This window comes from Rhipicephalus microplus, unplaced genomic scaffold, assembly GCF_043290135.1.
Source record: "Rhipicephalus microplus isolate Deutch F79 unplaced genomic scaffold, USDA_Rmic scaffold_145, whole genome shotgun sequence".
Lineage (NCBI taxonomy): Eukaryota > Metazoa > Arthropoda > Arachnida > Ixodida > Ixodidae > Rhipicephalus > Rhipicephalus microplus.
This window is the reverse complement of record NW_027464716.1, coordinates 424600-448610: the sequence shown is the minus strand read 5'-3', so window position 1 is coordinate 448610 and position 24011 is coordinate 424600. Positions and strand designations below refer to the sequence as shown.

Here is a 24011-nt window from a genome sequence, read left to right as displayed (position 1 = left end):
AGAACAGTATGCCAATAATTTAAACACATAATCACATACGTTGGTCATGTAAGTTATAGTTATGATTTCTCACAAAGTAATATACATAAGGCTATGGGAAGACAGCAGCGGTTTCTCAGCCATACTCTGCTGCAGCATGCTATGGCTACGTGGTGACGAGACTGCATTTTTACCTCGCTGTGTGGTTTGATGTACGTACACGCCATGTTTAAATGTATCTATACAACAAGACAAAGTTAGCATTTTCCCTATTATGCCACGGTATCTGTGTAAAAATGAATACTTATAAGAAAAGAAAGTGTGCAAGTTACTGTAGCTTTGTAACCAGAACTGTGTAATAACTGCTCATTTATTGCTGTTGTCTACCACTATTAAAAAGAACATGCATCACTGCTCTCACAGGTGCACCACTGCCCAAGCAGCAGGAATCGATGTCTAAAGAAGGCGCATCCAAACACGAACATCACACAGCTCATCATGACCTGCCACCAAGTGCCTGGCCTGTCTACCAGGAATGGTGAAACCATTGTGGTACGTGATGCTTGTCTCAAAGCAATGTACTTGTATCAATCTACTAACAGTGCTCAGTACTATCACCCGTAAGTCCATTTTCGCGGATGCATGCATTAATATTGGTAATCTGTCTAGCTCCTACAGAAGCAAGAAAAAGCAGCTTGCTAAAATATGGCCATGCTGCTTTTGCTTTCAATGATGCAGGATGAAACTCCTGTGCCAAGCGAGCGAAGGATCAATGGTCGCTGCAGAAATCACGACCACCAGCACCAACAAAGGCCACAACCAAAGAAGCCTCTGCATCTCAACAACTTTGACCTCTGTACTCACAAGCTCCCTGCAGAAGACAGGTACAGTAAAAAAAAAACTATAATGTAATAAAACCAGCCATTTAAAACCAGCACTGATGTGAGCTATTCAACAAAATTTTTAGACAGAAACTTACGTTCATTCGATCTTATGATCATATTCATTAGCATTGCTAGGAAAACAGTGTATTACACTCAAAAGAAAAAAAAAGATGCAGCTATGCTTAGTGTATATTTAAGGCCATACAAGTGAAGTGGTGTGGCTCTGCCAGCTGTGACCGTCACAAACGCTTGCAAACTGGAAACGCAAACATGTACGATACATTATTTGACAAACCTTACATACACAATTGTAGTACTTGTAGTATAGTTGCTTTTTTAGTAACACGTTTCATATATTTATGAAAAAAAAAGCTGCAGTGCAAAATGCATAGAGCGGTTCTTATGTGATTTCCACAGCTTCAAAGCATTGCTTGAAAAGTATGAAAGAAAGCGATACCAACAAGGATGTCTGATGCTGTGCTAATGTGCTGTGTATAATGCAAAATGAAATAAGGACAGCATAACATAATCCCTTTGCAGTGTAACAGAGTAACAGGATAGTGTTACAGTAGTTATATTCGAACCAATATAAATCAAGACCAGGACTTCCCACTTCTAATTGTCTTATTGCATCATACTGTATTCTTGACAAGAATGTCTTAGCGAACAAGTGCTAAGTTTTTCAAACTCGGCCAAATTGGAACTGTAGGTCATCATAAAGGTACCCCATACACAAATGAAATGTTAAAAAAAGGTGATAAATAACAAAGCAACTAAATGCTCATATTTTGCTCCTGTGCATCCATATAAGATGCCCATTTTCTTGCACACATTTATGATAGGTCTAAAAATGTATTCAAAATATACTGTAAATTCATTGAGAATATCACCTCATTAGAATGAGCGCATATATGTCTTCCCATCCTGAGAGAAAAAGAAACATTATTGTATATCAGCAAGAGGACAACTGAAAAAGTATCTATGCATTCTGCTGATATCAACACTGGCATATAAATTCATGAACATTCATAGCACCAGTGCAATAGATGGAGTGCACCGTTATCACACCGTTAATTTGTTTTTGAGAGCTGACATGACAGGACACATCAGCATTATTTCTAGGTCCTTCAAATAGCATAGTGTATGCTTAATTTGTGCTCATGATAATTGAATTTAAGGGGCTCATCTTGGCCCCACCTTATTTTATATCAATTTACAAAATGTAGCCATAGTTAATTATGGTCCATTATACAGTATTATAAGTCAAATGGTCCAGTAACATGTGTTGATAAGGTACAACAGCCTGTGCTTGCATTTGCTTCAAAATGTAGATGCAGGGCACTTGACTCTAACAACAAGTGTATCGTTTATCTCAAAGGTAGAACTTTTGCCGTTATACAGAAAAATGCTGGCCACAGAGGTTCCTGTGAAACCGGCACCAAGGGAGTTGCGCAATGGAGTTAACGGAGTCAATATAGACCAGAAAAAACAGCAAGAGATGGATGCAAGTTCGGGTGAGTTGCAGTTTTTCCCAAGTCGCAAATGAATGCCGGTGAAGTAGTACTTGCAGGTTGCAGCTGTTTGTATTAAAGACTGATTAACATCAGAAATATTACATGACTGCCTGCTTCTTTCAGCTTCTGGAAACTCTAGCAGCCTAAGCAGTGGGCCCAGGCCAACGATTGTTGAAGTGGAATCCTGGTGGCAAGAAGGCTCACTCAAAGAGAACCACAAAATGTGAGCACAGCTAGCATTTGTAGCTTGACATGGTGTAAGGTGTCAGGCTACCGCTACTTGGTTATTTTGTCTTGTTCTTACAGTGAGCCCACCATTCCAGTCCATTGTGAGATGCCTACAGCACAAGAAAGTGACCCAAACCAAGGTCCCTACCAGTTCAAGAAGATCCTACGAAAACCTCCACCTTCACCCAAACCATCCCCAAACAGGCAAACACCGGGCGTGTTTGATTTTCGCAAGCTATTGCGCAAGACAGATAATGCACCTACAGAGACATTGAAGCGTTGTAAGGGTTTAATATCATCATCAAATTCAGTCACGTGATCATTACAACTACAATGGCGTCAAGTGTACAAGGTTGTAAGATGTCTGGTCCTGCTTAGAGTGAAAGCAGTACAGGACAACTAGTCTCTCCGTTTCCGTCCTTGCAGCTTTTTATGCCATGCTGCAATGTGTATGTCATTCAAAGCAAGCACACACACACCGAGCTTTCTTGTCTCCCTCCTTCATGTTCAAGGACACATTGCCCACTTTGTGCGGAAATCAGGTTTATCAAAGGAGAATAGTGGTGGAGTGAAGACCACTGCTTTGCAAATTGCCTTTAACCAAATATGCAAACATGGCACTACACAAGCAATGCAGATGAAATACAGCAAATGCCCAAGCCATGACACCAGCTAGTACTATCCTGACAACTGTGATAAAGTAAGTAATTAAGGCTTTTATAGAACTTTTAGTAGCAGTGTTATCCTTGCCGTTCGTGTGCAATACCTTGGTAGGCTACGACACCTGAGGAAAATACTGAATTGGCTGTGAAGAGCACACTGTGCTGTGACCAAAGCCAGTTTTTTCAATTGGCAATGCAAGCCTTGCTACAAAATAAGCCAGAATTCAGCCTCAACTGAATGCCCACATAACAACACCAAAAAATCACACGTAGACACGCAGAAAGTTAAACAAGGTTATGGATGAAAAAGAAAAGTATTTATTCAAGACAACACTGCACACAACGTATGTGCAAGAAAAGAGTACATAACAAGGATTCTCAGGGCCCTGAACTTTCATATTCACTCCCTGCAGAGAAGAAAGAGCATGTGCACACTGAGTTAAAAACTTTTGATTTCTAACAGTATCAAATGTGTAAATAAAACAATCTGTACAAAAGATGTACAAAGCATTTCTCATCAAAGTGAAACTATGCAGCAATAAAAGTGTGATATTTCCTCTCACCAGACATTGCGTACTTTTCCGTCGTGTCTCATGATTTGAAAAGGTGTTTCCATCCTGGCTGTAAGCTGCATTAAGTTATTATTGCTGTTACACTTGAAACATTGTAGAACGCTCCGTGATCTGGCCTGCACTCAAAGTACGCTTTTCCACCGAGTTTTCCATCGCAGTATCCCACTGCCATCAATAGAGAGAAAAAAATATATTTTAGCCTCACTCATAAAGAAGAAGCTAAGAATGGCTACTATAACTACAATGTTAATAAATTACACCGATACTTCCGCATGTGAATAAAAAACACTTTAGAAGTTTATAATCCTCAACTAGCAGTATGACCACGATGACTGCAAGACTATACAACTCAGTGGTTAATTGTATTAAGCCATTCTGGGTTAATATTTTATCATATGAAACTTGGCTATTGCAGAGGTTTGCTTGTTGGTCAGCTTAAATCATTATCACATGTAATGCTAAAAATACATACTCAGTGTTCTGTGTCATAGGACTTTAATCGTTCTCAACTACCAAATACTAACCAGGATAAGGCAGATCAAGACCAAGCCAGATCCAGTGTGGTGCACTGGTGTCAAGGTGGCCAACATAACAAATCTTTCCCGACAGTTTTCTTCGAATAACTGCTGTGTGGCCTTTGTCGAGAAGGTTGAAAGTTAGAGCCTTCGGGGACACTTTTGTTCCTTCAAAAGATTTGCAGGCTTCACAAAGGCAGCTGTCTAAGGGCACCCAAGGGTTTCCAAACTGATGCAACTGCTCCAGAACCTTTTCAAAAGTAAAGGGTTAGAAAAGTTATTAGCAACTGCTACCTACATTTACAGCATTTACAGCACTTGTACCACGAAATGGGCGATATTTGTGCATCACCTTCAGTGTGTAAATAGTCCCTTTTTTCTTGTTCACAAGAGAGGCTGCAATACCACGGCTAGAATTTTCTGCATCACTTACAGTTGCTAGTTCAAAAGTGCTTGCCGATGCAGCGTGCTCTGCGACACATGGTCTGTAAAGAAATGAAAAGCAAGAACGCTAAAATGTGATGAGATCGACGTAAAATATTTCTCTAGAAATTAGGTTACTGGAAATATGTGACAGCATAATTTACATCAATATACAAGTGTTTAAAGTATTCACTTCATGCAACATGGTTTGTACACAAACCATCTACAGCACGTCCCCTTCCCCACCTCATGACAGAGGAGCCTGACACTGCCAGTCCTTCATTCTCCTCTACATAACAAAAGTCCTGAACAGGGGCATAGCCAAGGGGGTAATTTGAAGGGGTTCAAAAAAGAGGTCATAAATCAAGCATGCCCCCCCCCCTGAAATTTTAAAAATTTGCTTGCATATATATATTCACACACAAACATATACATAAAGTATCTTTGAACCTCTCTTCCCCCCTTTTCCGGAAAAGATTTATGGCTAGGCCCCTGGTCCTGAGCAAGCCAGACCCCCATACAACCACAGGAGTGGGCTGCACAGAATTACCATAGTGTACATACACTTACTTGTGGTCGTGCTGTGGTGAATGCGTGTTGGTTGCAACTGTCTTAGCATCTGCGGGCTGCGCGGGCATTAACTTGCAGGCCTGTAATTCACGACCTAAAGCCTCGTTTTCTTGAGTGAGCCTAGAACAGTTAAACTACAGGTGAAGACCGTGCGGCGTCGAAGCAACAAACGTATTTAGTGCTGCTGTGTGCGAAAGTTGATTACCGATCTCGCTGTTCCAGTAACGCGGCAACGTTGGTGCAGAGAGGCACTATGCCAGCTCTCGAATGCTTCACGACGAAGGCCACGGCGTCCGCAGCCCACCGACTGGGTGGGCTCACAGTGATAGCAGATCTAGGCACCGGACTGCCAGACATCACGCTCGCAAGGCGATATCTGGGCGTACGAAATGGCCAGAACTACGCTGAAACGCAACGCTAAATTAGGATACGGCTACCAGAAACTTGGATACCTGACTAACTTGTTGATCCAACACTCCAGTTGAATGTTTGCGCCACAGTGTTGCCATCAGATAAGTCAATCACGTCAATCGCGAAGCATGAATTTTTTTTTTTTTCGCATATTCGCTGTTTGGAGCAGGACGCTTACCATTCGGCGATTTCGATGCTGACCTGACACCACGGTGTGGCAGTTCTGTCCTCGTATGGCTCGCGTGGTAACGTTTGCCAGTTTGTGTGTGCAACGCATCCAGGTCAGATGGCCGCGTCGAAAGCGCATTATCGCTACATATATAAGAACGCATTTCGTTTCGCTGTAGCATATCGGTCCGCTATACCCACGCAGCGAAACTTGCGTCACATTTTGTGAAATTTAGAACCTGCGATTCTAAATTGTGTCATAAAGGATGATGCGCTAGGCACGTACGTGGCGAGGCAGCCTTAGTCGACGCTGACAAATCCACCTGCTTCATTTGTTCCTTTCTTCACGGCAAACTGGCAATGCAATAACGGTGATAGCAGTATAGGCCGACTTACCGTTCAACACAAATGAGAGAAATAAATCTTCCCTATTTTTTTTTTTTTTTTGCGCTTGCCCCCGCCTTAGCAAACGAAGCCATGGAAACGCTGCACTTTTCGGTATCCTTTATGTCATTTTAACGATTGCCGTTAAGAGGGGAAAAAAGAGGGAGGGTAAGTGTGATTTCTCGGCTAGTTGATATACCATAAACAAAAATTTGACAGATTCCACGTACCATGGGAATCGACGTTAATCGAAGCACGCAGAAGGGAGGTGACTGTGTTGTAATATTTTTACTGATTGACACGTCATGAATGGCGATAAATGTATGAACAAATGTTGCACGCATAAACGTATCTTGAACAGTTGCAGCTGCTTACATAACCAGTTGTTTGCACTTGCGCAACGACGCCAACGAGAACGTGAGTATTAGGAACACCAGGTGCGATAAGCTGATATGAAGCGCTAGGGCTCACGAACATGGTAGCCCAGGACACTGCTACATAGATCTACTTCCACGAATGTCACCTAACTACAATCGACGTTAGCCCGACGTGACGGCTATAAGATAGGAGTGCATCATCATCATCATCAGCCTGACTACGCGTCCACTGCAGGACAAAGGTCTCTCCATGTTCCGCCAGTTAAATGGGTCCTGTGCTTGCTGCTGCCAATTTATACCCGCAAACTTCATAATCTCATCTGCCCACCTAACCTTCTGTCTCCCCCTCCTGTACCCTTTCTGTCTCTACTCTCCTGTCAACGCGTTACATGCCCGGTCCATGTCCATTTCCTCTTCTTGATTTCAACTATTATATCCTTAACCCCCGTTTGTTCCCTAATCCACTCTGCGCTCTTCTTGTCTCTTAAGGTTACACCTACCATTTTCTTTCCATTGCTCGCTGCGTCGTCCTCAATTTAAGCTGAACCCTCTTTATAAGTCTCCCGGTTCTGTTCCGTAGCTAAGTACCGGCAAGATACAGCTATTATATACCTTGCTCTTGAGGGATAGTGGCAATCTACCTGTATTGATTTGAGAGTGCTGGCCAAATGTGCTCCACCCCATTCTTATTCTTCTAGTTACTTCAATCTCGTCGCTCGGCTCTGTGGTTATTATCTGCCCTAAGTGGACATTGTATTTTACAACTTGAAGTGGAATACTACCTATTTCAAAGCATTGCTTTCTTCCAAGGTTGTTGCACATTACTTTCGTTTCCTGCAGATTATTTTAAGACCCACCTTTCTGCTCTCCTTGTAATCATGAGTTGCAATTCGTCCCCTGAGTTACTCAGCAATGCAATGGCATCGGTGAAGCGCAGGTCACTTCACTTGCGTAAGGGTTGCCGCGTGAAATGGACCGCATCTCCCTTGTCGTAAGGACGAAGGAGCTAAACGGTGTTCGCGGGTGCCCGTGTGACAGGGGTACAGGTACTCTCCGTTAACTCTTATCCCTAACTGTTCCCATTCTAGGCCTATGAAAACCTCCTGTAAGCACGTGGTAAATAGAATTGGGGAGTACGCATGTAATGTTTATAAAAGTGGATAGCCAGCATTGAAATCAGAATTGACGTGTCACGAACATTACGGTATATTTGAAAAAGAGTTCCGACACCAGGCGTGGTTCTCTGGTAGAATACTTTATTGTCCCGCAGAATGCTGGGCTCTGATTCCTGCTGGGACCCTGACATTTATTCTTTGCATTCGTTGGTCGACGCTGCCTATTTCAGCTTTTCCTTAACGGTCACGTGTTACAATTAACCATGTAGAGAGAGAGAGAGAGAGAGTGAGAGAGAGGTTTATTTACAGAAAGGCAGAGAGGTCGACCTGAGCCATAGCTTGCTCTATAGCCTGCTACTCTACACTGGGGCAGGGGAAAGGGGAAAAGAAAGAATAATGGATGGCGATGGTGAGATAGAGAGGTGAGTATGCAGTATTCTTTCTAGCTGAGACAAACTTTATAGTCGCGCATATAGTCCAGTTGCTTCCAAAAAAGGTTATAACCGCTCTTATGACCACAATTGCACTGTTGGTGTCTGGCCAAGGGTCCAGCACGGTCTCATCAGTTAATGACCTACTGCGATATCGTTCAGTAGAAGAAATCAGTGTGTTTTTGCCGTTCCAAGTAGACACTAAGTATTAATCACTTGTGGCCTACCAGTGGCACATACCCGCCTGCGGGTATGTGCCACTGTCTGGCGGAAAGTGTTTGACGACGTAAGTGACGAGATTGTGACATTCATGTATTGACCAACGTGACATATTCATCAAACCATCTTACCCTCTTGTACTAATTTTGCTTCCAGCCAAGTTAAGGGGGGGGGGGGTCACGAGAGCACCCAGTCGTAAGCGGCTAGATAGATAGATAGATAGATAGATAGATAGATAGATAGATAGATAGATAGATAGATAGATAGATAGATAGATAGATAGATAGATAGATAGATAGATAGATGCCAAAAGTGCTTGTAGTACGCAAAGAAATGTTTAGGATTTAGAATGTTCTGAGAATACAAAGCATTTCCGACACTGTCAATCAGCGAATGCTTTCACCCAGATTTTCTCGCCCCTACAATAATGCAGTTCTTTTGTTGTTGTATACAAATAGGTACCCTTCAACACGATTCCTGTTGAAAGTGCCGAGAGAAGATGGTATGCGTTTTTTATTTATAAGTAGAGGGTTTACTTCCAGTTCGCTCGGGGAAGGGGAACTCAATTACTAATCCACAACCAAATTGGTGGAAAAATTCGTAATCCCAGCTGATGGTGGTAGTGAAAACGCATTTACTCACTGCGTAGGAGCTCCGAGTGGCCAGCCAGAGGTTCTTGGCTTGCGGTGGCAGGGGGTGGGCTTTATACTGGTGTCACGCGGGTACTTTTAATCGCAATCAGAGTGATCGGGATTGTTTTTTTTTCTTTTATCGTGATGATTTTTATGGCCGCTGCTACATGGCCCAAGCTAATTTGGATCGAATTTGGGTCAGCTGAAATGCACCAGGTGGCACTTGCGTGCTGTAAAACATGTCAATGATAAAACTCAGCTTACGATATTTTAATAAAGCGATTTATCAGCAAATCGTGTTCAAGTACCACTCGAACATCAAAAACTTGCCACTACAAAAGTAATTTCATAAATCCATCATTCGGTATATTTTTTTTTCGCAATTAGCTGTATTGCTGTGTGAGAACTTTAAACTTCACTTTTATTTCTGATGGTATATCTGCTAGTAGCCGTTTAGTCGCAGCGAAACGGCAATCTCGTTGTACACGCCAGAGTTTCATTTCTGCTGCCTCAAGTCTCCCATTTGCTTCTGCCAGCGGTCAATTACTGTAAAGGTCTCTTCATTCGACCACGAAGTGCGCGTACGCTGTGACATAGTTTAAAAGCTGGCGACACTCATAATCGAGTTGCTTCGAGGTGCTCCAACTGCTCCGGTGGTTCGAGAGTTGAACTTTGTCGTCTGCTTCTCCCATAACTGCATGCCGCCATTACAAATCTCGAAATGTGCAATGTTATTTTAGATATTGAAACAGTTAAAAATTTCTTTTATGAATAAATATCAAGCTTTTAAAAACTGTTTTTACAGCAACTATGTTTGATTGATTTTCCTGTTTCTTTTGCTTTCAACAAGCTCGGCCAGGGGGCGCAGACGACACAAGATTGCGATCTGTCAGCCAGATCGTGGTGCGCAGATCGCGATAGCCTTTATCCCGATCGGCCATGATTGCGATTAAAAGTGACCGTGTAGCAGCACCTAATCTGGATCGTGGTTAATCTGGATTGGTTTGATCGCGATTAAAAATGCCCGTGTTACACCGGTAGGGCTCCGCTTGCAGCAGCCGCTACGCGGACCCGGTCGATCAGACTCAGTTAGTCTTCCGGGTTCTCGCTGGCGCATCCCATCGCTGCACCGTGGGTTTCCGTATTAGTTTTGTGGCGTGGCATTTCCACGTGACGTGATGCAGCACCGTGGGCAGTGAAGAGAAGGACACGTGACATTACCACGTGACGAGCACCATGGGAAGTGAGGAGAGCATGCCGAGGGATGCATTTTACTCGGCGTGTGCAAATTTCGAAGCATGTATACAGTGGTATATATTTCCTAACATCTGGTAATTGTTTTAGTGCTCTTAAAATGAATTCACTAGCATTCGCTAAATTGAATTCACTAGCTTTCTGTGCTTTAGCCAACTGCATCCAGGATGTTTCAAGTCGTAACAGAGTAAGTACAGCATGAAAGTAAAAAATAAAAAAAAAAAAGTTGGGCTGATCCCGCGCATTGTGGGAATCAGTTTTATGCGAAGCAGCGAACGAGTTGCAGCCCATGCGACATTTCTCACTCTGGGCCAAGCGTTAAGGTGTGGGTCGACGTCTTTGAAGAGACCAAAAAAAATAATAATAATTCATGACTTTTTCTATCCAGATATTCATATTGATATTGTACCCGCACCTAAAATACTGAAGTTATATCACGTGTGCACACACAGACACACACGCATAGAGAGAGAGAAAGAGAGAGAAATGTGCAAAAACGTCATATCCCCACCCCTATTGACAAAATAAAACTCTCCGTCTATGCTTACATCTGTTTGAAACTAATTTCCCCCATTGAAACATCCGAAGCTAATGCTTTTTTATACAAACCTAAATGAGAATACGATCACTTCGTTTCATTCTTCAGTTTCACTACCTGTTTCGTTACAACTAAGTATGTGACAATATAGAGAACTAACAGACAATAATGCCAGAGAAAGTATAGGTGACTATGATTAACACCCTTGTAAGTGCCACAGTAAACTTGCAAATTGAAACCACCTGTAGGACAGGCACACGCGAGAATGAACTGCGGCTGGTCATCTGCGGAAGGCCCTCCCAGCCTTCACAGATGAACTTTGAACAGGTGACCTTTGCAGAAATATAATGCGGTAAACAGTCTCCGTCCAGCGCAATATTTTTTTTTTTTGCAAAGGCGGCGACGATTTGTGAGCACCATTCAAGAATGGCCTGACAAGAGTGTTCCGCGTCACTTGCCATGTATCATTTTCTTTCACGGCCATCGCCATCGTCTGACTAGCCCCGTTATAAATACATATATATTTCTGCTAGTTTCTTACCTCCACCTATGAAACACCATGACACATGAACAGTATATTGCAATTGGGTGTTTAAACGAAGTCATAAGCGAACACCGTATCAATAGAACCCGGTCTTCCAATGCTATTTTTTTTACCGCCTACATAATTGGACGCATGACACACCAGGTACTCATGCGCGTGTGCACGCATACATGCCCAACGATAACACACGCGCGCGCGTGCGAGGAGACGCACGCACCGCACATCGCTAATAGGGTGTTTAGAATAGCACACCGCGAGCCCTTGCGGTGCGGTCAGTGCCACTGCGCATGCGTCGTAACGCGAGTCTGCGTTCGCGTTCGTGAACCGCACGCAGAAAATCAGAAATTCCGTGCAGCGATCGCGGCCCGCATGTGGCCCGCAAGCGCTATAGTTTCGAGACTACGGTGACGCTGCGATCATGCGTTGCGGTGCAGCAGGGCAAACGCTATTCTAAATCTCATATGGTGCCCGCTACGCCCGCAACGCCCGCAGCGCTTGCAAACGGTATTCTAGAACTCCCTATTAACACGGCACATTGCCCGAGCACGGCCGCTCGATGGGGGAGATCGAGCAACCGCGTGGCCCGAGCCTCGACTGCACTTCTGCTGTCTCCCACAAAAGATTGTCCCTTAGTACATGCATGCCCCGCACGCAGCAACTTCTGGCACAAGTACTTTCCAAGCTCTTAGAAATGTGCTTGAGAAGTATTGCAAAAGGATGTGCCGACGAAGTCTGGTGGTTAATTGAGTGTGAAAGGGGTCATGGTGAAGTTATGCGAAGTAATCTCTAGGAACATAGTTTCATATATTAACAGCGTGTTTTATATGAATACTGCTGCATTGAATTTCTGAGGACTCGTTGTCTGTACGCGCCTAAAATACTTCTACCTCATTCCTTTGTAAAACTGAAAGTAACACGAAAGTCGGAAAGTGCAGACCGAGAGACTGTTGCTCAGAGATCTGAAGGAGGAACGTCGGTAATTTAGTTTCGCTATGCAATACGAAGGGCACCGGTCATGCATCCTCTCCCAGGCGGGCTAGGCCGCGGGCGCCGTCACTCTGGACGACTCGCAGCAGTTCCTGCACGTACGCTGCCGCGAAACGCTCCGCGTAAAACGGTAACCGCGGAAATAGCCAGCCTTCGACGAAGCCCAGATGGCCGCCGCTGGGTGTCACCACGGCGGCCAACCACGGCGAGGCGATTATCTCGTCTTCGGGAAAGGTTTCTGGCGATCCGAACACGTCGTCACTGGCCAGGAAGAACAGCAGTGGACGCCGCACCCGAGACAGCTTGCCCTGCGCGTATACTGCACACCATTAGCACACTTTGAGGTCTACAGACATACAGCTGGCTGGACAAGTTGAAATGAAAGCGTTTCATCCAGTGAGAAACGTGCGGACAGGAAGATACATCAACAAACGTTTTATTATTCTCACCTGCGTTCTAAAGGAGGTATTCATGTGACGTCATTCGCATGGGGCGCTAGCCGTGGTCATCATTGTATCCACAACAAAGATGTTTGGCAGCGCATGTTGCTCTGATATATTTTATATTCATTTCTCATGACATCACAGTCCAAAGACGGAGAGTTTTCATATTCCAGTAGGGCACGGAGCGCCCGAATTTGTCTCCCACATTCTCTCTCTCCTTGCACGAGAGCCACGCATACGTCGCAATTTTCGTCATCCTGCTACTTCGTTCTCAATGCGGCAACGGCGCCAGAGCCCTTAATTTTCACTGTCTCATAATCCTAACTTTAAAAGCCTCAATTAAAGAAAAAGGAGCAGACATAAGGTGTTCTCTGTGAAATAGCTGCAAGACAGGATGGCCAACAGTCCTTTGGCATTGCATGAGAGCCTAAGTCAACCTAAATAAATGTTCCGGGCCAGCGCAAGTATTATTCTAATGTTGCACCCCCCCCCCCACACACACACATGACAATTAACATTTTAAACTTTAAAACAAGATTTGGCTTGTGCTTTTCAGACATGAGAATAATTCGTTAGTTCTTGGAAAGAAACAGCGTCATTGTATTGAAACAGTGACGAAAAAAGAAAGGAGAAGAAGGGACTTAGGTTTGTTAAATTGAGGGGTAATGCGTGCGTTCTATGGATTAAAGAAACAGTATCGAGAAAAGTTCGTCACATCGCGAACTTCGATATATCAAAGTTCGGCTAAGTTACAAATTCGATGGGTCGGCCTTGCAATGGCATAGGCGATAAGCTATTCCTGGCTTCCCAAGAGTAACGACCTAATACTAAAATAGCGATTATGCAATAGCAATTCATATGAGCTAAAGCTAAAATAAGAAACTACAAAAAATTCTACGACTTAGCGGTGACTTGCACCAGGTTAAACAAGTGACAAAGTTATACATGTTGGACCCCTACCACGTAGTGAGGACCTATTTCCGATGAAGAGATCTATCGAGTCACGTTACCTTTAAGCTGCAACTTTCGTAGAGCTCCTCCGTAGACTTGAAGCCGAATACCGGAGCCGTGTAGGTCTTGTCGAACTGATACAGCGTCCACGAAGAGAGAACGGCGTCCGCGTTCACCTCCTCCTGCAACGAAACGAACAAAGGACTCGCTCACAAACTGTCACATCGTTTTCTTCCGTATATTTAAGAAAGAAAGAAAGAAAGAAAGAAAGAAAGAAGGAAGGAAAGAAAGAAACTCGGAAAGAAAGAAAGAAAGAACAGCTCGAACACCATCAATTTGCCCACGGTTGCTTATATAACACAAACGCGAATAGCGCTAATTCCGTGAAGAACATAAAAGAAGCGTGAAGAAGACTTGAAGCCATTTCGAATGAGCTTGAAGCCATTTCGAATGAGCTTGAAGCTTGAATTCGGGCGAATTTTGAAGAAACGTGGTTGTTTCCAAACATACCGAGACGTCTTTTTCAAAGCAAGGCGACTCACGCAGAATCGAAGCACGTCTTCGTTGTCCTTGAGGTGTCCGACCAGGTTGCTGGCCATGTAAATGAGCAAGCCGAAGTTGGAGTTCCACCACTGCTCGAGGTTCCGCTTGGCGGTGGCCAAGTGTAACGGCGTCGAGATGGCCAGCGCGGCGTCGATTCGCGCCTCCTCTCCCGCATTGATCAGGTACAGGCTGATGAGCAACCCGCCCAGAGAGTAGCCCACCGCCAGCAGGGCTCGGCTGGGGTATCGTCGGCGCACCTCGTCCACAACCTGCGTGCACGCACGAACCTTGTATGCATATGCCTGCGCGTGCAGGGTTAAGGCCCCCTCGCACTTCCCGACCATCTCACACTGAGGCACTTACGGTCAGTATACGCTAAAACAAGGGGGAGCACGGGAGAGGACACTTCGTTACGGAGAGTTGACAGCACGAAGCCAGCTGCTACCTATGACTGGCAGGAACGTGAAAATTTGAAACATCTTATGTTGATGTTAGTGCAATACAACTCGCAGAGTTGGAGCAGGTGAGGATAAGCCGAAGAAGATGAAACAAGATCAGCGTCCGCTTGTGTCGGCAGTGCAATGATGGCAGCGAACTTTGTGGTTAGCAGGATTTTCCGTGTACACGCCAATGGTCGCTATACCATACACCACAAGCAAATGTTCACTACCTCCGCCTCCACACACGCTGGACGAGTATGAAAAAGAAGGAGCTTCGCACTGGAAGCAAGAGTGGAAATGAAGCAATGGCGTGCTGCCCACTAAGGCCCACCTTCGCTTCTTGGCTTTCGGGTGTTCAAGGCGGAACGTAAACCATGCTTGGCCGTAAATCGTCAAAACCGTACATAGCAGTTGCTGCGAAATGGCTCGTTTTCCAGACGCAAAACAGATACGTCCGTTCACTGTCATTATATCGTCTTTTACTGCCGTTTATCGCCACGGGTGGTTCGGAATGCGAGCTCCCGAACTACAGATAAGGCGTGCCCCACTCTCCCTATCCAGCCTCTGCTTCCACAACTTCGAGGAGGTTCGGCACGCGCCATATTGCTCCATTCTGGCTAGTTTTCGCGTGTACACTATTCAGCAACGAGAAAGATCTATTGGGGACGTTAAACCCCACAAATAAATCAAATCAAATCAGAAAGATCCGGTGGTACAAAAAAAACAAATCACAGCGTATTCATGGAGTGGATGATGATGATTGGGGCGAAGCGTCTGTCTGTCTGTCTGTGCGTCCGTTTGTCTGTTTGTTTGTCTGTCTGTTTGTCCGATACGGCCGGTTACGCCTGACCCAGGACAAAGACTAAAAAGAGCTTGCCCCTAAAATAAAAGGCTGACTAGGCGCCCCCCTTAGATGATAAGGAAGGTGACCCCATCCCCACCTCCCCCCGCTCTTTATACACGCCTGTGGCAACTGAAGAGTGTTCTATTGCAAGTACCTCCGTGAGGTCTCCCACGCTGGCCATGTGGGTGATGCGGTGTGTGCTGAGCGGCAGACCTCCGCGGCCGCGTCCGTTCATGACGACGCAGGGGCAACGCAGCTTTTCCACCAGCGGTATGAAGGAACGCAAGTAGTAGGCCTGGCTGTCACCGCACAGCCCCGGCAACACGAGCAGCACGGGCAGCGACTCCTCATCTTCGTTGAGCCAGTCCAACGCCAGCCGACCACCGTCAGACAAAGCTAGGTACTCGCGCCGGTAGGACACTTCCGGCTGCCAACTCTGCGGTATGAACCATCGCGAACGTCCCACATTCTCGAGCTATCTAAAGGGTTCAATGAGAAAGACAGTTCGAACGTGTGCAAGATAAGAATCCATGACATCACTGCAAGGCCCCCATGACGTCAAAAAATTTAACTGAGTTTTCTATGGCCATTATTTGCATTTTTTGTAATTATTTCTTTTTTTGAAGCAGCCGGAACACCCAGAGCAATAACTGCACCGCCCAGCACTGCCCATGTTGTTAGCGCATCCTATAGAACGGACCTGAAATCGAAATTGAAGCCGTCACCCGAAGCAGCGGTAATGTTCAGCTTTTTCTTACGTTTCGTGGCAGGGCGTAGACAGTGAGGAGGGGGGGGGGGTATCTTTTTGAAATTTTCAGTGGGCAAAAAAAAAAAAATGATTCGGAGTGGAGTGGTGCGGGTCCGGTGTGCTACCAATTATACCACCGTCTCGTGGTCCCTAAACTTTTGGCACTGACTGTACATACAACTAGATATCGCTAGGAAAGAAATAAATAGAGAGAATATAGAGACTATGCGGCGGCTGCATTTTCGATGTAGGCTAAAATGCTGCAGGTCCGTGCGCTCATATTTCAGTGCATGTTAAGGAACCCCACGTGGGTCAAATTTTCCGGAGGCCTCCACTACAGCGTCTCTCATAATCATATGGTGGTTTTGGGACGTTAAACTTAACATCTCAATCAATCAATCAATCAATCAATCAATCAATCAAAATAGAGAGACCAATGTATACCTGAAACAGGAAGCTCACGACCGACTGGAAGTTGGCACCGACGCACCAGATGGGTGTGCGATAGAAGGCGTTGAGGAACGTCCCCAGTCCACTGCTAATCAAGCGCTGCATGCGCCCCAGGCGACAAACAAGGCGCGGCCGGCGGTCCAGCGCCACAATGTAGTAAAGGATGTACACGACGCACGCCGTGTAAACAAGTACGTCCAACTTGGACGTCGTCGACGACGTTCCCCCTTCCGACGACGTCATCTGACTCATCTCCGCCGACGGACCGGGCCCACCGCTCCGCCTTCACCTCGCCTGCCGTGATACGAAATATTTGAGGAAGCATATTCGAACGCGTGCAGGGGTGCACGCGCTGGAGCTCCGGTTCGCCATGCACGTGTGCTACGGGCACGCCGCACATGTGTTCGCGCGTAGGAGAACTCTCGAGACGGTGAGCGGGAAGGAAAAACCGGATTGCCTTTGCATTTGGAGCAACCTCGACGACTGCGGTCCGAAGGCCACAACTTTTCCATACATTTTATCTGCCTGCCGAAGAACATGCTCTTCTCAGGGCTGTGTGTGTGTGTGCGTGTGTGTACGTGTGTGCGCGTGTGTATTTCTGAAGCCACAGTTCATACATTTCTCTGCTCTTTGACGCACACATTGGCTATTCGCATAAACCAAATGAATGTAAACATTAGTTTTTTTTTCCTCTCGAGTGAATACGACAAGAAAAACTAGTGTTTACATTCAGTTTATACGAAATGATAGTTATAGTTGATTACCCAGCCGGACTTTGTGCTGTCTTCTCCCCTTCTGTTGCCCGCGTTTCTCTCGCAGATAAACCCACATCAATACGCCGTTATGGACTAAAAGTTGGATTGAGTATTATTGCATAGTGTAACGAGTTCAGTCACTCTTCGACGCATGTTTTACTGCCTCGAAATGTCAGAGTGAAATTCATTGTTCTCTGCTTCGATTATCAGGAAACGAGAGTGTGAAATGTAGCTCCACCGTGCTTTCTATAGAGAAGGTTGAATGTCCGTCCTACTTTTGCAACACTAAAAAGTAAAACGTTGCCTCCAGCCACCTGCGGGAAGCCAGTCTGGAACATGGCGATGTATGACAAATCTGTATAAACCGATCTTCCGCGAATTCGCTCTATAAAATGGTGCCACGGAAGTCGTCCGAGATTTGTATCTTTATTTATATGATCTTTTTTTTGGGGGGGGGGGGAGGGGGGGAGGGCGAATTGTACGTTATTACAGAATCGGATGGTACTAAACGATTCCAAATAGCAAATGACTCAGCAAATATAAACACGACAGAAATAGAAATAGCCCGATTACAAATGAAGAAGAAGAGCACATCAGCCATTATCTCTTGTTCAAAGAGAAATATACAATGCATACAAAAAATGAACGCATGCACACAGACATGGTTACCAAGTGTCAGCACAATCAAGATAAACTGGTAATATTGTCCCAGAGGTAAGGGCAGCTATTTGTTCTGGCAAAGCATTGCACCTTTGCTTTGACATTTACAAACGGCGATATTTGCTATTGCGGTAATCTCGAAATCAATGGGTCCCACTTTCAGACGGTGATCTGTGTATTTGAGCTCAACGTAAGCATTCCGTCCACTAACTACCTCGCATACGGCACACGGCCGCCTTTAAGATCACAGTTCATTGCGCCTGCCGAGAAATCCCCCTGGCATACAACCAGAGACTATAAATATATACGCCCTAAAGTGAGTTCCGACCTCGCTCGTTGAAAAGGGCGGGGCGTAGCAAAGCACCGCATCCCCTTTAAAGCATCTACCTGGCGAACAAGATTAAACCTGGAATAACAACTTCGGGGCATTCGCACGAGACTAGCCACTTCTTATCTTATGAATACTGGCACTTGTAATATGCGCCTTTTCAGGAAGCAACGAGAGACTGCAACGCTCGAGGCACGCAGCTGTTTTTGACGTGACCGCTGCTCCCATTGAACAGCTAGCTCCCCACAAGCGGTTTACGCGCACATACTTGTTTCTTGTGTTGTGTATTTGATAATCGTAACGGACTCTCCCCGTGCACGGTTATCATGCTCATCCGCCGCGCACCATTGCCTTTCGAGACGAGTTCGTTTCAGACGTAAGGTGAGTGGCATGAAGGCGTTTTTATCTGAACAGAGATAACGAAGTAGCCGGAAAGCGAACGTGTATTGCGTCCAAGAGATACGGAGATGCGGGTGAGTGGAGCGGAATGTGTGAACATTCGTGGTCAGCGTTACAGCAGACACAAACCTTTTCTGCAGAGAGGGCCGACGAGCGTGCTCCAAACCCGTGCAAATGAATGAATGAATGAATGAATGAATGAATGAATGAATGAATGAATGAATGAATGAATGATGTCTCTGTTGATGAAGGGTAAGGTGTAAAAACTAAGCGAGCAACCTATTAAACTCTAAAATAAAATAGATTCTGGGGTATTATGCCATAGGCCTGTGGCATAATAAATGCCACTTGTGGCATTTATTATGCCACAAATGGGAACTTTGAGTAAGTTACGCCACCCATAAGCCCGCGTCCTCTTGAACATGCATCTAGCTATACGTGTGGGCGGAGAGCATGTGCATAAGCTATGCTGCGCACATCATATAAACTTGACAACACGTACCTGTAAAGCCGGAATTCAAAAGGATGCCTTGCGTAAATGAAGACGACGGTCAGCGGGTTTTCCGTTGTTCTTGTTATCGCCCACTGACCCGATCTTTCCTGCGATGCAGCGGTGTCGGCAACGCGACACAAAAACAGAATCGTTTGCGGGGCTCGGCTTTGCTATTGCGGTGGCGAAACACTCATTAATGAGTCGAGTGGCGGCAGGCGAGCACAGCGGGGGAACGCTGTACACGCGAATCCGACCGCGAACCGTGACATGATGCGCGCAGCTGCTCAGCGAAGGCGGCGTTAGACAGTGCGCGGTGTGCAAGGGATTGTAGTCGCGCGTAAAGCTGATTTGACAAGAAAATGTCAAGCTGATTTGACAAGAAAATGTCAAGGGCTAAGAAAACGTCAAAAGTCGGTGTGTGTGTGTGTGGGGGGGGTGGAGGCACTACGTTTATATCTGAAGTGGGGGCGGGGCAGACAGATGTGGCTGAGTGTCATTTTGTGCTTTATGTGTCATGCCCAAAAAAATAATAAAGATTCGGAGATGTAGGCGGGGGGGGGGGGTGCACGAGCCCTGTGTGCAACCGCCTGGCTACGCCAATGCAAGATTTTTTTTTTTTGACGTGAAAAATATCAGCTCATATTAAGACTCTCCATAGGGACGAGATGAGACAAACAATGGCTCTGATCAGGCTTGCCGCTGCATGGTGGTTGCATTGCGCCAAATCGGTTACTTTTCGACCCCATTTGGCGACGAAAATTTCCAGTTTGTGTCATGGCTATTTACTGGCTACTTTTCAGCTTCGGGTTTTACTTAAAGTGGTTTTATTTATTCATCAATAGTGAAGACTCTGTTCATGATAACACTTCTGTTCTTTTTGGCTACCACTTAGGCGTTAGCATTAAATGACGTGGCTACTTTTTGGTTTGAGCTCTGGCGCCTTTTCAAGTCCGACGAACGGCAACTCCGGCGCTGATCGAGACACGCCAGTACTTCAGCTGAGAAATTTCACCTTGATTTATATTTATATCAACTAGGCCCCACCGATTTGCAACGAGTTACCCCCCCCCCCCTCCCTTCTTCTCGTTCGTCTGGCTGTGGCTTGCCGACATAGTAAGTGCGTGTTACACTCCACAGGCCCAACTCCTATTTTCGTGCGAATATATATTTAATGTGCACAAATGAATCTACGCGAATAAATATTGCTCTATCTGATAAATATATAAATTTCAGTTGCATAGAAAATCGATTTAAGGCCGTAATATGAACAAACATTTCCTGCACGAAAAAATAAATTAAATTGAAACATGAAGCTAGCATATGTCAGAACATAAAAATGAATGATTCATAGTTGCGTAATAATAAGAACAATAACAAGAATAATAATCGCATAATGGTTAGAACTAAAGGGGACTATGGGATATACACTTGCACATCAGTACATACTTCCGAGTGGTGTGAAGTAGCGAGTGTCTGCTTAAGGCGTAATATTTGGAACAGTTAATTGAACTGTGCTGCATTTTTTTTCGTTACTGATTTGCTAATGATCCTCACACTCTCAATCAACTTTAAAGGTAACCTTACAATTTTGAAGAATTTTTTTTGCGTTGCTGAAATGCCACCCGCCGCAATCACTCAGTATCATATCAAAACGAACAGTTAGGGCGGCGGCGGCACGTTTAGAAAAAAGGAGAGAGAAAAACCCTCTCCATTACAGCACGTGGAAACGCACCTTTGCGCCGCTGAATCTTCGGATTCGCCAGTTTGCTGACGAGTACGCCAAGTCCGGTCACATGCCGCCTCACAGACCGTTGTCACGGCATGTCGAGTTCTCGTCCTGTCTTCTCTGTCATCGTATCCTGTCTGTTGGAGTTTCCTTGCAGAGAGTACTCTGTAATTTCACCCTTTCGAAGATAGCGAACGGTGCTCCTGCCGCCTCCATAGGAAGGACTGGAGTCAAGAGATTGGCCGCCTTCCAGCAGCGTAACGCGCGTGTCATTTACCCGGCGATAAACCCTTCTTGAAGATATATCCATGCTAACATGTACACGCTTCTTTTTTTCCTTTTTTTGTCCTGCACACTGAGAGTCCTCCAGCGGCTTCTTCAACTCCACTGCCGGCGGCTTTTGTGCCTCAAGTAGCCAGCTATCGCGCTATCGAGGCGATGACCTACATTTGCACATCGAGGTCGTGTGTATTACGGGTGACAGTTCGACTACCCAAATAGAGGCACCCCCCAGGGAGCCATGCTATCCCCGATACTATTTAATATCGGCCTGAGAAAGCTCGCATGTGAGCTGGAAAATATAAAAGGTCTAGGAGCAGCTCTTTACGCAGACGATGTCACCTTATGGACAAAGGGTGGCTCTTAGGCGGACAAAGAAAACGCCCTCCAGGAGGCAGTAGATAAAATACAAGCTTTCGTGACAGCTGCAGGAATGCAATGCTCGCCGGAAAAAAAACTGAAATGGTTAGAATTAGGGCAAGATATGCAAAGAAAAAGGACTTAATACCGGTAGCAGTACTGCTGGATGGGAGACAAATCAGGGAGGCAGATGTAATACGCGTGCTTGGCATGTGGATACAAGGAAATTCGGGAACGTCACACACACTACAAAGGCTACGGGGAACCACGGCGAATGTGGCCCGGATGATCAGGCGGATAGCAAATAGCGAAATGGGACTAGAGGAGAACGAAACCATTGCACTCGTTCATGCATTTGTTATCAGCCGAGTTACGTACGCGCTGCCGTACCAGACAATGACAAACCAGGAGACAAAGCAAATAAACACAATAATAAGGAAAGCATTCAAAGCAGCATTGGGGATTCCGGAAAATGCGAAAACCGAGAGGGTAGAGAAATTGGGCATTTACAATACCTTTGAGGAGTATGCGAATGCGGTGCTTTTATCTCAAAAGGAAAGGCTCAATTCAAGCTATCATGGGAGAAGAATTCTGGAAAAGATGGGATATACATTGCAACCGCTATATTGTGACGAGGAAACGGTGCTAATAGATGCGGAAAAACGCACACATTTAACTGTGGCGCCTATTCCCAGAAATATGCATCCGACGTATCACGCAGGAAGGAGGAAAGCGAGAGCAGACTCCTTACGCAAATCATTTCAGAATAGCTCAGAAGCCGTCTTTACAGACGTAAGTAAAGCGAGCAGAGGGTCACATGTAGTGGCAATTGTAGCACAAAATCACACCACAATGGCGTCGGTTAAAACTTGTTTCACACGAGTGGCAGAGGCGGCAGCAATAGCCATAGCCATATCCAACGCAGAAATCAGGGGAGAATCAGTGGTTGTGCTCTCCGATTCACAGGCGGCATGCCGAATGTTTCTCCGAGGAACGCTACCTAAAATAGCGGATAAATTTTTAAATAAACGCATAACAGGAGACCATCACATTATATGGTGTCCTGCTCACGAAGGTTTGGAGGGGAACGTCATGGCAGACCGTATAGCTCGAGGCATCACCAACCGAGCGACGGCAGGCCACGACGTTGAACCTCTTTCCAATTCGCGTGACATCCTCCTCCAACAAAGGAAACAACGAAAGGAATATGGGCTTCCACATAAGGACTTGGATAGCCAGCAAAGCAGGGATTGGAGACGCATACAAACCAATAGCTTTCCCAATTTGTACCATCTAAGTAGAATATATCCCGCAAGATATAAAGACACCTGTCCGTGGTGTTCACAAGTACCAACACTCAGCCACATAACATGGGAGTGCACCCAGAGGCCCACACACATCGACAGCCCACACATCACGAAGCAACCACACATGTTTCACAGGCAGTGGGAGGCATGGCTTGCGGACGAGGACAAGCAGAGCCAAATAGCTTTGCTTGACCAGGTCCAGCGAGCCGCTCGTGCCAGCGGAGCCCTGGACTGAGGGCCCGACCAAACTGCCTGCATTTCAATTTTTTTTTCTGAATAAAGTTTCTTCCTCCTACGGGTGACAGTGTATTAGTGTCTGTGTGATGGAAAGAAGTGTAAATTTAAGGACGCTTGTTAGACACAATACGAGTTCTCATTAATAATATTGCCACGCTCCTCGCCTTCCGTCGACTTAAAAAGCAGTCAAAGCCGTCTTGTGCTTTTTGAGGACTACAGGCCTATGTGAACACTTTTATTTTTGTGAAGTGCCACCGCTGCATACGCGTCAGACCATTGACCGAAAATACTTTTTTTTCTATCTCTCTCTCATCTTTATGCCCCCTTCCCATTCCCCCAGCGTAGGGTAGCAAACCAGGCATGTGCCTGGGTAACCTCCCTGCCCTCTCTCTTTTTGTTCTTGTCCCCCTCCCCCTCCTTTCATAAGTTTTGTAATCACCCCATTGCACGTGTAAGTGCCGCCTTGCGCAACCTCGCCGATTGACTAGGAACCACCGAGATAATCGTAGAACCTTCCGATGCGATTACGCGCACAACTCAGATTGTTTGATGAGATTGAGATTGATTACAGATTGTTGTGGAACTTGCGCGGCCGCTAGCGATAACGCTGGAATATTCGATGGCACATGTGTAAATGCCGA

The 24011-nt window shown here is 45.6% G+C and overlaps 2 protein-coding genes across 3 annotated transcripts in view; one reads left to right on the top strand and one right to left on the bottom strand.

Annotated features, from left to right (window-relative positions):
• Window positions 1-3834, top strand: part of LOC119159535 (STKc_myosinIII_N_like and MYSc_Myo21 domain-containing protein ninaC) — an 87348-nt gene extending 83514 nt beyond the window's left edge. The window contains exons 30-34 of the mRNA XM_075885436.1: window positions 403-531; window positions 718-863; window positions 2265-2377; window positions 2501-2600; window positions 2684-3834. Of these exons, the coding sequence (XP_075741551.1) occupies window positions 403-531; window positions 718-863; window positions 2265-2377; window positions 2501-2600; window positions 2684-2924 (729 nt within the window). The 3' untranslated portion in view covers window positions 2925-3834. The remainder of the gene's footprint in view (window positions 1-402; window positions 532-717; window positions 864-2264; window positions 2378-2500; window positions 2601-2683) is intronic.
• LOC142791140 (protein ABHD1-like) lies at window positions 3563-21395 on the bottom strand. Of its 2 annotated transcripts, XM_075885437.1 has the most exons (10): window positions 21194-21395; window positions 16821-17120; window positions 15783-16064; window positions 14344-14613; window positions 13861-13983; window positions 9095-12715; window positions 4707-4839; window positions 4364-4604; window positions 3831-4004; window positions 3563-3674 (listed from the first exon to the last, which is right to left on the bottom strand). In XM_075885437.1, the coding sequence occupies exons 2-6, from the start codon at window positions 17076-17078 to the stop codon at window positions 12434-12436; spliced, it is 1215 nt and encodes a 404-aa protein (XP_075741552.1). In that variant the 5' UTR covers window positions 17079-17120; window positions 21194-21395; the 3' UTR covers window positions 3563-3674; window positions 3831-4004; window positions 4364-4604; window positions 4707-4839; window positions 9095-12433. The 2 variants fall into 2 exon arrangements, with proteins under 2 accessions (XP_075741552.1, XP_075741553.1); XM_075885438.1 differs by lacking the exons at window positions 3563-3674; window positions 3831-4004; window positions 4364-4604; window positions 4707-4839 and having other exon boundaries at window positions 12381-12726.
• Between the last annotated feature and the right edge of the window lie 2616 nt (window positions 21396-24011).